This window comes from Thamnophis sirtalis, unplaced genomic scaffold, assembly GCF_051295495.1.
Source record: "Thamnophis sirtalis isolate CommonGarterSnake01/CBP01778 unplaced genomic scaffold, rThaSir2_p1.2 scaffold_14, whole genome shotgun sequence".
Lineage (NCBI taxonomy): Eukaryota > Metazoa > Chordata > Lepidosauria > Squamata > Natricidae > Thamnophis > Thamnophis sirtalis.
The window spans coordinates 27481194-27493242 of record NW_028261394.1 but is presented as its reverse complement, the minus strand read 5'-3'; the positions used below and the strand labels follow the sequence as shown (position 1 = coordinate 27493242).

The following is a 12049-nucleotide window of genomic DNA, read 5'->3' as shown; positions in this document are numbered from 1 at the left end:
GCACCTTAGAGGGAACAGTGGCGGTGGCTCTTCCGTCCCAAGGACCGGCCCATAGATTTCCACTGTTCTCCTCTCCTCTGCCTTCTGTGCATCCACGCATCAGGCACTGGACCCAGCTGTACCTCCTCCTCCTCTCTGTCTGTCTGTCTGTCTTCCTCCCTCTCTCTCTCTCTCTCTCTCTCTCTCCCTCCCTCCCTCCCTCCCTCCCTCTCCCTCCCTCCCTCCCTCCCTCCCTCTCCCTCCCTCCCTCCCTCCCTCCCTCCCACCTCCATTCCCTCCTCCCCCTCAGAGCTTCCAGGTTGCCTTAATGCTGAGCCTAACTCCCACACCTCCTCCTCCTCTGATTTGGCTGCTGGAGGGGCCAGAAGCCGACAGCCCATAACACATTAGAAAAGGTAGAAATGATCAAAAAATAGACATCATTTTCCCCCAGATGCCCTCAAGAGCGTCCCTGTTGTTTGAGAATTGTTTTATCTGGCTATATGAGCACATCTTTTGCTTTTTTGAAAACACTTAATGGTTCTCTGATTTGATACAAGATGCCCTGATTAACCTCTTGATCTTAATAATTTTAGGCAGTGCATCTGAAGAACAAGATCCCCCGAAAGGTTGCTTCCCATTAATTGGAGAAGTAAGATCATATCCCGCTCTCTCTTTCCAGTTTTATAAATAACAATACCCTATAAAGCATTAAGCTTCACGATTCTCATATTATAAAATAAACCATTGCATTCTGCAACTCTTCATTGATGACATTTTTGCAATTTCAGCAACCTTATATTCGTTAACATTTTAGAAATCAGATTTCATGTTGACATAGAGAGCACTCAAGATACGACTGCAATTGAGTCAAAAATGTATGTTGCTAAGTGAAACAGTTATTTCCCCCTCATTTTATGATTATTCTTGCCACAGTTATTTAGCAAATCATTGCAGCAGCTGTTAGCAACACAGTTGAATCACTGTAGCTCTTAACATAGTAATATGGTTGTTAAGTGAATCTTGCTTCCCCATTGATTTTGCTTCTCAGAAGATCGCAAAAGGTGATCACATGACTCTGGGACATTGCAATGGTCATAAATATGAACCGGTTTGCCAAGTATCTGGATTTTGATCCCGTGACCATGGGGATGCTGAAATGGATATGTAAAAACTGGTTATTAGTCAATTTTTTCAGGGCCATTGTGACTTTGAATGGCCACTAAATGAACTGTTGGAAGTTGAGGGTTACCTGTATGGCCAGGCAGATCAAAAAAAAAAATCAAGTTAGTGGCCATTACAATAAAATACAATAGCAGAGTTGGAAGGGACCTTGGAGGTCTTCTAATCCAACCCCCTGCCTAAGCAGGAAACCCTATACCGTTTCAGACAGATGGCTATCCAACATCTTCTTAAAGACTTCCAGTGTTGGGGCATTCACAACTTCTGGAGGCAAGGAGTTCCACTGATTAATTGTTCTAACTGTCAGGAAGTTTCTCCTCAGTTCTAAGTTGCTTCTCTCCTTGATTCGTTTCCACCCATTGCTTCTTGTTCTACACTCTACCCTTGGAGAATAGCTTGACTCCCTCTTCTTTGGGGCAGCCCCTGAGATATTGGAAGACTGCTATCATGTCCCCCCCCCCCAGTCCTTCTTTTCATTCAACTAGACCAGTGGTAGTCAATCTTTGTCCACCTATCGCCCACTAATGGATCTTTCTTGATGGAAAAATTTCCTTACCTCCCATCAGTTTGCGCAAGTGCGGAACATGAGTTTATTTCTTTTTTTCAGACATGGGTTCTAAATTTGTTTCACAATTTAACAACTACTTTTACTCTTACGTTTTGATCTGCACCCCACACAATGCTTTTTCCCCTCCTCTTTTCCCTTTTATTACAAACACCAAAAACAATGCTGTATTAGGTGCCAATGTTTATTAAGTGTCATCATCAAAACAAAATTCCTTTTCCTGCCTTCTTCTTCTTTACCTTTCTTATAGTATTTCACTATATCAAGGATCTCTTTTTCCCTTTTTTATTTCTCCTTCTTCTTCCTTTACTTATTTCTTTCTTTTATTTTATAAGATAACAAAACTTAATTTATGAGCCAGACTAAACACTGCTTACTGTCCTCCTTATTTTATCACCTTTTCTCTATTTTTCTTCCCTTTTTTGTTAATTTTTTTTAATCTGTTCCTTTTTATCTCCTTTTTTTACCTTCCTTAGGGCAATGTACAAAAGTAAGGCTGAACTAGTTAGCCCACTTATTATTATTAGCCAACAACAATTCTCTCCTGTCTATAACTTTTCTTTCTCCTATTTTGCAACTGCTCTGCTCTGCTTTATTTTATAAGATAACAAAATTTATCTGCCTGTCCCTGCTACCAGTTTCCACTCCTCCCCTTCCTCTTCCCACGTGTTTGCTTGTTTGCGTGCACGCGCATGTTGGTTTATTGATGTGTGCCCTCGCGCCTGCCCACTCACTCAAAAGGAGGTTTTAACCTCCGAAGTCCCTACCGCCATCTGGAATCCCAAAACGCCCACTAGTGGGCGGTAGGGACCAAGTTGACGACCCATGAACTAGACATACCCAGTTCCTGCCACCGTTCTTACCATTATATACCCTTGTATAAGGGAGTGAGAGACAGATACCTTGGTCTATATACCAAATGAATGACCCATTGGGATCCCCATATCAAAACAACTTACTTTATGTGTGGCCAGAACCGGAAAATAATGTTTAACACAGCACAGGACTTAAACAAAATGGTTCAGTTGAGATCTGCATATGTGGGACTGATTGGGGGTAGATTATAGGAGTAACACTGAAATATAATTTTATCATATTTTATCTATCTCTTAAATTATTGTATTCTATTCCAATTTCATTTTCGACTGTGTTTTATTCCAATTTCGTTTTAAATCATGTTTTATTCCAATTTTGTTTTAAATTGTATTTTACCAAATTCCATTTTAAATTGCTTTTCTCAAATTTTAGTAATCATTTGTTTCTGGAATGTTGCAGCTTATATGGAATTTTTTCATATCAGCCCTCCAAGGCTGTTGTGGAACGTGCATTGCAACATGTTCAAGTTAATATCCGTTGGAATTAGGGGACAGTTATGGCCTTTTTGCCCATATAAACATTGCCATTGGATGATTATCTGATATGTCTTTCCCAGATGCTCCTGAAAGTTACAGTCAATGCATCCTCCGCTCGATGCGTAGAAAATATGGAATTAGCCACTCTGCGGAAGCAGCAAAAACAAAAGATCAGTTCTCGTCTTTCAGCCAAAAGTTTGTCAACCTTGTCATCCATCAAAGCAAAACATCTAAGTTGAAAGTGGGAAAAGAGAAAATGAAAGAGGAACCAATGGCCGCCTATGAATCCAAGGATCATGACATCCCAATGATGAACTTGTCTGATCTTTTCAAAAGTGCCCAGATGGGCATCACCCAGGTTGTTCTACTTTTGGGCAAGGCTGGAGTGGGGAAATCATGGTTAGTTCACAAAATCTGTCAGCAGTGGGCTGAGGAAGCCTTTCCCCAGTTCAAATGGATCTTCTTCTTTGAGTTCAAGCAGCTGAACCTCATCAAGAGGAAACTAACTCTCCAAGAGCTCTTGTTTGATTATTTCCTCCAACCAGAGCAACCAGAAATGGTGTTTCAATTTCTCCTGAAGAATGCCCACCAGACCTTGGTCATTTTGGACAGTCTTGATGAGTTCATGGACAACATTGACCTCCCACCCATTTCCTTCGACCACTACTCAAATCTTCTCATACCTCGTTCTGTCTCTGAACTGGTGGCTAATCTTTGCCATGGAAAACTCTTGCCAGGTTGCACAGTGCTGATTACCAGTCGGCCAAAGCAACTCCCTACATTATTAGTCAGAAGTACCGTCCTGTCAGTAGAAATTTGGGGATTCAACCGTGACAAAGTTGCAGAATATGTTAGCTGTTTTTTCCAACAAGCTTTTCAGAAAGAGCAAGCCCTTGCTCTTCTCAATGAAAATGGCAAACTCTTGAGCATGTGTTACATCCCTGTGCTGTGTCACATTATCTGCATCTGCCTGGAACATTTGTTCCTTGAAGACTCAGAAAGTGTCCAGCTCCCTCAAACCAGGACCCAGTTTTACCTGAGAATGCTACAGACCTTCCTCTGCAAACATCAGGGTGGGAGGACTTTGAATGAAGTAGACATGGCTCAACATCAAACAATCCTTGGAGATCTGTGTGAGTTAGCCTTCAAGGGTCTTGAAGAGAAGAAAGGGGTTTTTGATGCTGGAGAGGTCCCGGAACATGTGAAAGATTTTTCTTGTCGCTTTGGTCTCCTTTTGACCTCTGAAATGAAAATGGGCAAGGGCCCTACACAAGCAGGTTACACTTTTGCTCATTTTAGCTTGCAAGAATTCTTGGCAGCGCTCTTCCTGTTGACAAGCCCAACAGTAGATGGCAAGATGTTGAAGGAGAACTTCTTCCTGAGGACAAAATGGACACTGAAGAAAGAGACAAGGATGCCATTTACAGAAAACAACGATGTCTTCTTGTCTGGCCTTTTATCTCAAGAATGTAGACAATTCCTTTGTTCCTTAGCTGGGCGAAATGAGGTCAGGATTCAGGAACGGCAAAGTATTATCAGGAAGATATTGCAGAAACTCGCAGTTGCTAATTTAACAGGACCCAGGATAGTAGAGTTGAGCCACTGTGTGTATGAGACACAAGACATTTGCTTAGCACACCACATTGCAACAAAGCTAAGTTTCACATTCAGAAACTTCAAGTTGATGCCCTTCGACATGGTGACTTTAGCCTTTCTAATCAATGGAGGTTCTCATGGCGTGTGCTTGGATTTTGATGGCTGCTTCATGGAGTTGGATTACTTGGACATCTGGGGCAGTTGTGAAACTATAAAGAGCTTGAGGTGAGAGACAAAGGCCAACTTGACCATCTTTTATACATTTGTGTGTGTGCATGAAATAGGATTCTGGCAATCTTTTCATTTGCAAGTGTCATAAGGTAAACCTCTTGAAGCAGCTCTTGCTACACACAGAATAACAGAAGACCTCTTATTATCTTGCAAGATTCCAAAATTTGGGGGAGCTTGGGGCATATTTATCTTGAGATCTTGCAAGATCCTATGTGAAAATGCTGTATTTCCATGAAACGTGGGGTTTCTGAACAAGAGCACAAAACATTACGAGATGTTAGTCAATTCTGAAAAAAAAAATTTTTTCATTTTAATTCAATTTTCTATCATAAGTTACATTCGTGAGGGCAGCCGTCCAGAATTATACTGCGATAAAATGATTGGCTAATAAATTTCTAAATAAATACATACATACATACACATACCGTACATACATATGGCCTAGGTTCCATAACTACCATTTGCCAGTTTCTGGTTTGTGTTTGTTTAAAAGCAAATATATTGCTTCTGTTTTTGGGGCCTCTACTAGTTTTCACAGTAGCTTGGGGAAATATTTAAAAATAATTAAGAAACGACATGTGAGACATCTATCAGCATGCAAAGGACGAGATCCTGGCATATGGAAGGAGCTGGACTTTGCTCTTAAGCACTGTTTCCCTTAGCAACTTTAAGATGCATGGACTTCAACTCTCAGACTTGCTCAGCAAGCCATGATGGCTGGGGAATTCTGGGAGTTGAAATCCATAAGTCTCAAAGTTGTCAAGTGTGAGGAGCCCTGGTATGAGGACTCCTGCCTTGGGCAGGGATTAGAAGATCTCCAAGGGCCCTTCTAACCCCATAATTCTATGATTCCGTAAATAAGACCGGTGGCTTCTTAATCATATCATCCTTCTGCTTTTCGTTTGTTTGTTTGTTTGTTTGTTTGTAGCTTCAAAAACAGGCAATATGGAAGTGAGTTTGCAGGAGCCCTTTCTAAAACCTTGCCTAAGATCAAACTCCTGACAACATTTCAGTAAGTATTGTGGAACAGAGGCACGAAGAGACTCACGTTGTCGCCTCTTCTTATTCAGAACCATTCAGTTGCTAAGCAATGCACTTGTTAAATGAACCGTGCCTGATTTTACAACATTTTTGTCATGGCTGTTTAATGAATCACAGCAGTCATTAAGTGAATCTTGTGGTTGTTAAGCCAATTTAGTTTCCCCTCCCCCCTTGACTTTGCTTGTCAAGAAGGCACCTGGGAAGGCTGCAAATGGTGGTCACATGCTTCTGGGATGCTGTAACTATCATAAATACCGTATTTTTTGGAGTAGGAGACGCACCGGAGTATAAGACGCAGCAAGGTCCACTTCAATCAACTTAGCAGTTCGAAAACACATACAAATGCAAGTAGAAAAATAGGAACCACCTTTGGTGGGAAGGGAACAGTATTCCATGCACCTTGGGCGTTTAGTCATGCTGGCCACATAACCATGGACAGTGCTGGCTCTTTGACTTTGAAACAGAGATGAGCATCGCCTCCTAGAGTTGGGAATGACTAGCACATATGTGCAAGGGGAAACTTTACTTTTACCTTACTATAGTTCTATCTGTCTATCTATCCACTAATATATCATACTAGTATATAATGTTATAGGAGAAGGGTGTCAAACTGGTTTGCAGCATGCACAACAACATGCACAGGCCATGCCCACCTCAGCTCCATGAATGGGAAAAAATCATGAAATGTCACATGATGGCAATGTGACACAGCAAGTTTGACACCCGTGGTACAGGATCTCCTGCTTGAACAGGTGGCTTGACTAGAAGACCTCCAAGATCCCTTTCAGCTCTATTCTATATGATGAAAGCATAATATCAATTTCAGCTTATGAATTTGTCCTTCTCCAAGTTCTCAGCAGAGAAAAGGCACAGTTATAATATGTGACATGCACATTTGAGTCCTGCAGCTAATTCCCAAAACCATGATTAAAACAAGCCATGACTTAATATGTGGTATGGTATTACAGTGCATCAAAATTACAGAATCATTTTTTTTGTACATTCTATGGGAAAGTGGGATTTAGACTCCATTACAACAATGTCACTTTTCGTTTTCAGGTTAACTGGTGGAAATCTTAAAAGGCCAGGATTTGAAGATCTCGTTCGAGTTTTGCCAAACTGTCACCAGCTGGAAATAATAAAGTAATTTAAACCTTGTCATTTAGGGAAACCTATGAAGCAGTGGCATGGCTGACCCTGAATCAGAGATCTTAATATTTTAATCAGTTGCTTTATTTCAGTTTGCAGGACAATAGGTTGGAGGAGCAGGACATGATCAAGTTGGCAGAAATATTTCCCGCCATGGGAAAGTTAAAGAGAATGGAGTAAGTACAATATAAAGCAATGTTTCTCAACCTTGGCTACTTTCAGTGGTGTGAACTTCAACTCCCAGAATTCCCCAGCCAGCCAGGCCTCAAAAGTAGCTTCAAATAACTGTCATGTCTCTGACAGAATATATTTTATATCTATATCTTCTTCTGAATGTGTGTGTGTGTGTGTGTATACCGTGTTCCCCCCAAAATGTGATATGTCCTGATAATAAGGCCATGCCACATTTTTCTGGTGGGCAAAAACATAAACCCTCCCCTGCAAATAAGCCCCCTGGAGAACCCCCCATCTCCGGCCAAGCAGAGAGCTGCTCACCAACCTAGCAGTATCCTGAAGGTGCCAAGCCATGGGAATTGAGGGGGAGGCAAAGGTGATCGTGTTGCTTAGTATCTTCGGGATACCGCTAGGTTGGTGAGCAGCGCTGTGCCCAGCTGAAGACGGGCGTTGCTGGGTGACTGCTCTCTTGCGAGCGGGCTCCCAAAGAGCCAAGCACAGCCTCAAGGGCGAATGGCTGTGTTGCACTGTCGCAGCAGCGCAACACAACAGCCGTGAAGCAACCATGCTCACAAGCAGCCACCCGGCAAACCCCCTTTCCAGCCAGGCACAGCGCCATTCACTGACCTAGTGGCATCACCAAGCCGTGTGAGTGAATGGCACTCTGCATGGCTGGAGAGGGGGGGGGTTGCATGAGCGGCTATTCCGCTCTTGCTCATGCGCCTCCCAGTCTCAGGATGCATGGCCCAACTCTCCCTGCAGAGCCAGGGCACCTCCTCTGCCGCTGCCATCCCAGCATGGCTTTTTCGGTGGCTTTCAGACAGAGTCTTCCAACAGTGGCTGCTCTGGGCATACACTCTATGGTTGTGGGCCAGCTGCTGGCAGAGCATATGTAAGCCAAATACCACTCAATCATCACAAAATCTCCAGAACCGTAAAGCCTACAAACTTTTATATTTGGCTCATATGTTCCTCTTGGCTTCTAGATGCTGGCTAAGTAAGGGTTTTTGGAAATGACCATCAGATCATTAGTATTTCTTATACAGTATTATATTAACGTGTTGATGCTAAGGAGTTATACATCTACTCCCCCTCCCCACCTGAAAAAACTCTGTTCCAACTGCCAGTTGCCTCACATTCCATTACCTCAGTTCAAACTGGCAGATGTTCCACTCTTTCACTCAGGAGCAGGCTGGGGCCCCTTATAGTACTAAACGTTGGTACCGCACCATAATATCTACCCTTCCACCTATGGAACCGCTTCCGGACTCAAGGTGGTGGGAGCAATATTCTCTTATGTGTTTCAATCACCAACCATCACTGAATCAAAGGATTGAACCAGAGTTAGCCGGATTTCTCCTGCATTGCCCAATCACGTAGTTTCATTGCGAAGCACAGGTATCCAGCTAGTCTATTAATATAGCAGCTCATGTCTCGTGTTTGACCTACCCTTCTGAGAAATCACTACATTTCAAGTCATAAATTTGCCTTTTGACAATCAGCTTTATCAATATATATATGTGTGTGTGTGTGTGTGTGTGTGTGTGTGTGTGTGTGGTTTTTTTTTTAATTTGTGCTGATAAATAAATAAAGGGAGACTAGTATAGATCTATTTCAAGCTATTTAGCTGTGAGGTATGTTGAATTGAGAAGGAAAGGCTGTATTTGTTCTCCCTTGATCTTTGTCCAACTGCACCGTAATGAACCTCTGGTGTTTTACAGAGTGAATTGCACCTACTACAGTTTATTCACATCTTAATTTCATGTGCCATTTAGTTACAGTTAGGTTTCTATGCTTAGGTTTCATATTATGGTAACTGTGTTTAGCTGAGTACCATAGGTAGCTTAGAGAACATAGAATCATAGAGATGGAAGGGATCTTGGAGGTCTTCTAGTCCAACCCCCTACTCAAGGCAGGAGACCTTCTAAACATAAACAATGGTTTATAAAAAGACAGGGACTATCTGTCAGCTAAAATAAAAACAACTATCACACCCTGGTTTAATGAAATGTATGAACACACAATCTCGAAACATAGTTCAGCAAACTGTGGCTTGACGCCATACAAAACAATATTTTGTATTTGAGATAAAAGTCTAATTCATAAAATAGAAAAGACTGGGATGGTCACAAAACAACTTATTTTATTCTCTGAAACATTCAATGATATTTTCTGCTTAGCAAGTAATTGCCATGGATTTGCAACAGCAAGTTTATTATATTTTAAACAGTTTAAGCGATAACAAGATGTCTGCAGGAACCGTCCTGGCCTTCAGCAAAGCAGCTGCAAATTGTCCAAGAGTTTCCAAGCTTCAAATAAGGTACCAACTGCCAAAGATTGCAAGAGAAAAAAAAGCCATAGGAGAATTCTTCCCCCACTCCCCTGTCTTAAAATAAGATATTCTTTATCTCTTGATTATGAGATAAATAGCAGATTGCTAGCCTTGTGGACAACTGTCATTAATGCTGTTCCATGAAGCTGTTTTGTTGGATGGGTAGCAAAACTCAACTCATATATTATTTTTCCATTTCTTTTTCCAGGAAGAGCACCTTAATAATCTCCTTTGTCAACCTGTCTCCAAAAGAACCTAGGTGAGAAACTGGTTTTAAGGAATTAAAGGGTGATATGTTAACAGTGCTCAATATTTGAAGGGCTGCCACAAAGCTGATGGAGTCAACCTATTATCCAAAGTATCTGAAGCCAGGACAATAAGCAATCAAGGAGAAAAGCAACCTAGAACTAAGGAGGACAGAACAATTAATCAATGGAATTAATTGCTTTTGGCAGTTGTGGGTGCGCTTTCACTGGAAGTTTCCAAGTAGAGATTGGACAACCATTTGTCCAAAATAGTGTAAGGTCTTCTGGTTGAGTAGGGAATTGGACTAGAAAACCTCCAAAGTCCCTTCCAATTCCATTATTCTGTTAATCTGGTTATTCTGGTTCACAGTAATTTCTGAAATTCCTTTTAAAGAAAAATTGGCAGAGGTTAATCATATTAACCTCCCATCACATTAAGAAGAGACTAAACAGTCACTTATCTGAATTAGCATAGGTTCTCCTGCTTGAGCAGGGAGCTGGACTAGAAGACCTCTAAGGTCCCTTCCAGCTCTATTCTATATTACTCTATATTTAAAGAAGTCCAAAAGACAGAAATTGCAACATTGGGCAGACCAAAGGAAAAAAGTTTTAAGAGGACAGAAGTTTATTTTCCAAATTGAAAAAAAAAGTAGGATTTAGGATTAATTTAAATCCCAATGATTTTCTGGGATGTTTTGAAAGTCTCAATTGAACTAGTTATTTTTTTTGCATTGTGTGTGCATGTGCATTTCAATTTATTTTTACTTAAAATAGAGATGTACTTTCAAAAAAGGTAACACCAAACCTATAAATGGACAGATAATGACCGAAGTCATACAAGTAATGGTCAGTATAAAATTAATAAGAGTACATCTATTTGTTTTCATGACATAAAAAGAAGTTTTTTTTTCAATTTAAAGCCAAAATCTCTGTATATTATTATCTATAGTCTCAATCAAATCTCAATCAATTCATATTGACTGTATGTCATGGTTTCAGATTAAAAGATATGGGAATTAATGAAGAAGAAATTGCTCCTAAACCCAGTTTAATTTTACAGTAAGTATCTCTGTATGTCAGAATTTATCGGTGGCACATTTTAAAAAAAGTTTATCCAAGTAGTATTTTTAGATTTGTGCATGTTTTTAATTAACAAATAACAATTAACAAACAATTAAGTTTGTTTTAAATAACAAACACAGGGGCTTTATTACATGAAGATATACCCAGAATTTGGGGGGGGGGGGAAATGAGAGAGACCCTATACCTTAAAATTATTTGAGAATACAATAAAGCTCTAATGCATCATACTGTATTTATAACAATAATGTATGCAGATGATTTTTAATTTGGGATTTTATGACAAGACAGCCCAAACAACACGGCATGTACATCTTTGAAAAAAAAATTCAGAAAAGTGACTTCAGATCATGCGTGAACCCAGCATCACTAAAGCAGCTGGTTAAATTTCAGGTTTCCATTCAAAAGTTGCAGTTGTTTGAACTCAGCACCCCTAAGAATTCATGCAATTTGCCAGACGGATGCATTTGGGGAGATTTGTCAGGGAAATGCACCGTCGGTGTCCAAATAATTGGAGACGCTGACACAAGCTGATAGTTTTATATCAATAAATGTATTTTGCAACTGCATGTATGGCAAACTAGATAGTGGGGCAAGCGGGAGCATCATTAGGTAAATCAACACAGCAGGAACATCCTGAGGTAAATTCTCACACAGCACATGCAGAAGAAAAAAGGCGGGAAAGAAGAAATGTCCCCCTCATAGCAATCAATCACAGTTTAGGTTACCTCACCTAGTGGCCAGCTCTCTTCAAACAATTAGCTATAATAACTATGTGTCCTTACTCATTGCACAGGCAGTCCTAGACTTATGACCACAATTGAGCGCAACAAATGTCTGTTGTTAAGTGAGACATTTGGTTCAGTGAGTTTTGCCCCCATTTGACCACCTTTCTTGTCACTTGTGTCATAAGTGGATAAGTTAGTAACACAGTTGTTAAGTGAATCTGGCTTCCCCATTGATTTTGCTTGTCAAAATCACCTGACTTTGGGACAAAGCAACGGTCGTAAGCATGAACCAGTTGCCAAAGATCTGAATTTTGATCACAATGAGCATGGGAATGCTACGAAGGTCATAAGTGTGAAAAATGGTCATCAGTTGCTTTTTTCAGTGCCGTTGTAAC

General features: G+C 40.8%; 1 protein-coding gene across 2 annotated transcripts in view; it reads left to right on the top strand.

Annotated features, from left to right (window-relative positions):
* The window catches only part of LOC106547102 (protein NLRC5), a 74619-nt gene that overhangs the window by 15620 nt on the left and 46950 nt on the right, over positions 1-12049 (top strand). For both annotated transcript variants that reach the window (XM_087729211.1, XM_087729209.1), the window contains exons 4-10: positions 3159-4899; positions 5834-5917; positions 7006-7089; positions 7188-7271; positions 9500-9589; positions 9810-9860; positions 10846-10905. In XM_087729211.1, the coding sequence (XP_087585337.1) occupies positions 3159-4899; positions 5834-5917; positions 7006-7089; positions 7188-7271; positions 9500-9589; positions 9810-9860; positions 10846-10905 (2194 nt within the window). The remainder of the gene's footprint in view (positions 1-3158; positions 4900-5833; positions 5918-7005; positions 7090-7187; positions 7272-9499; positions 9590-9809; positions 9861-10845; positions 10906-12049) is intronic.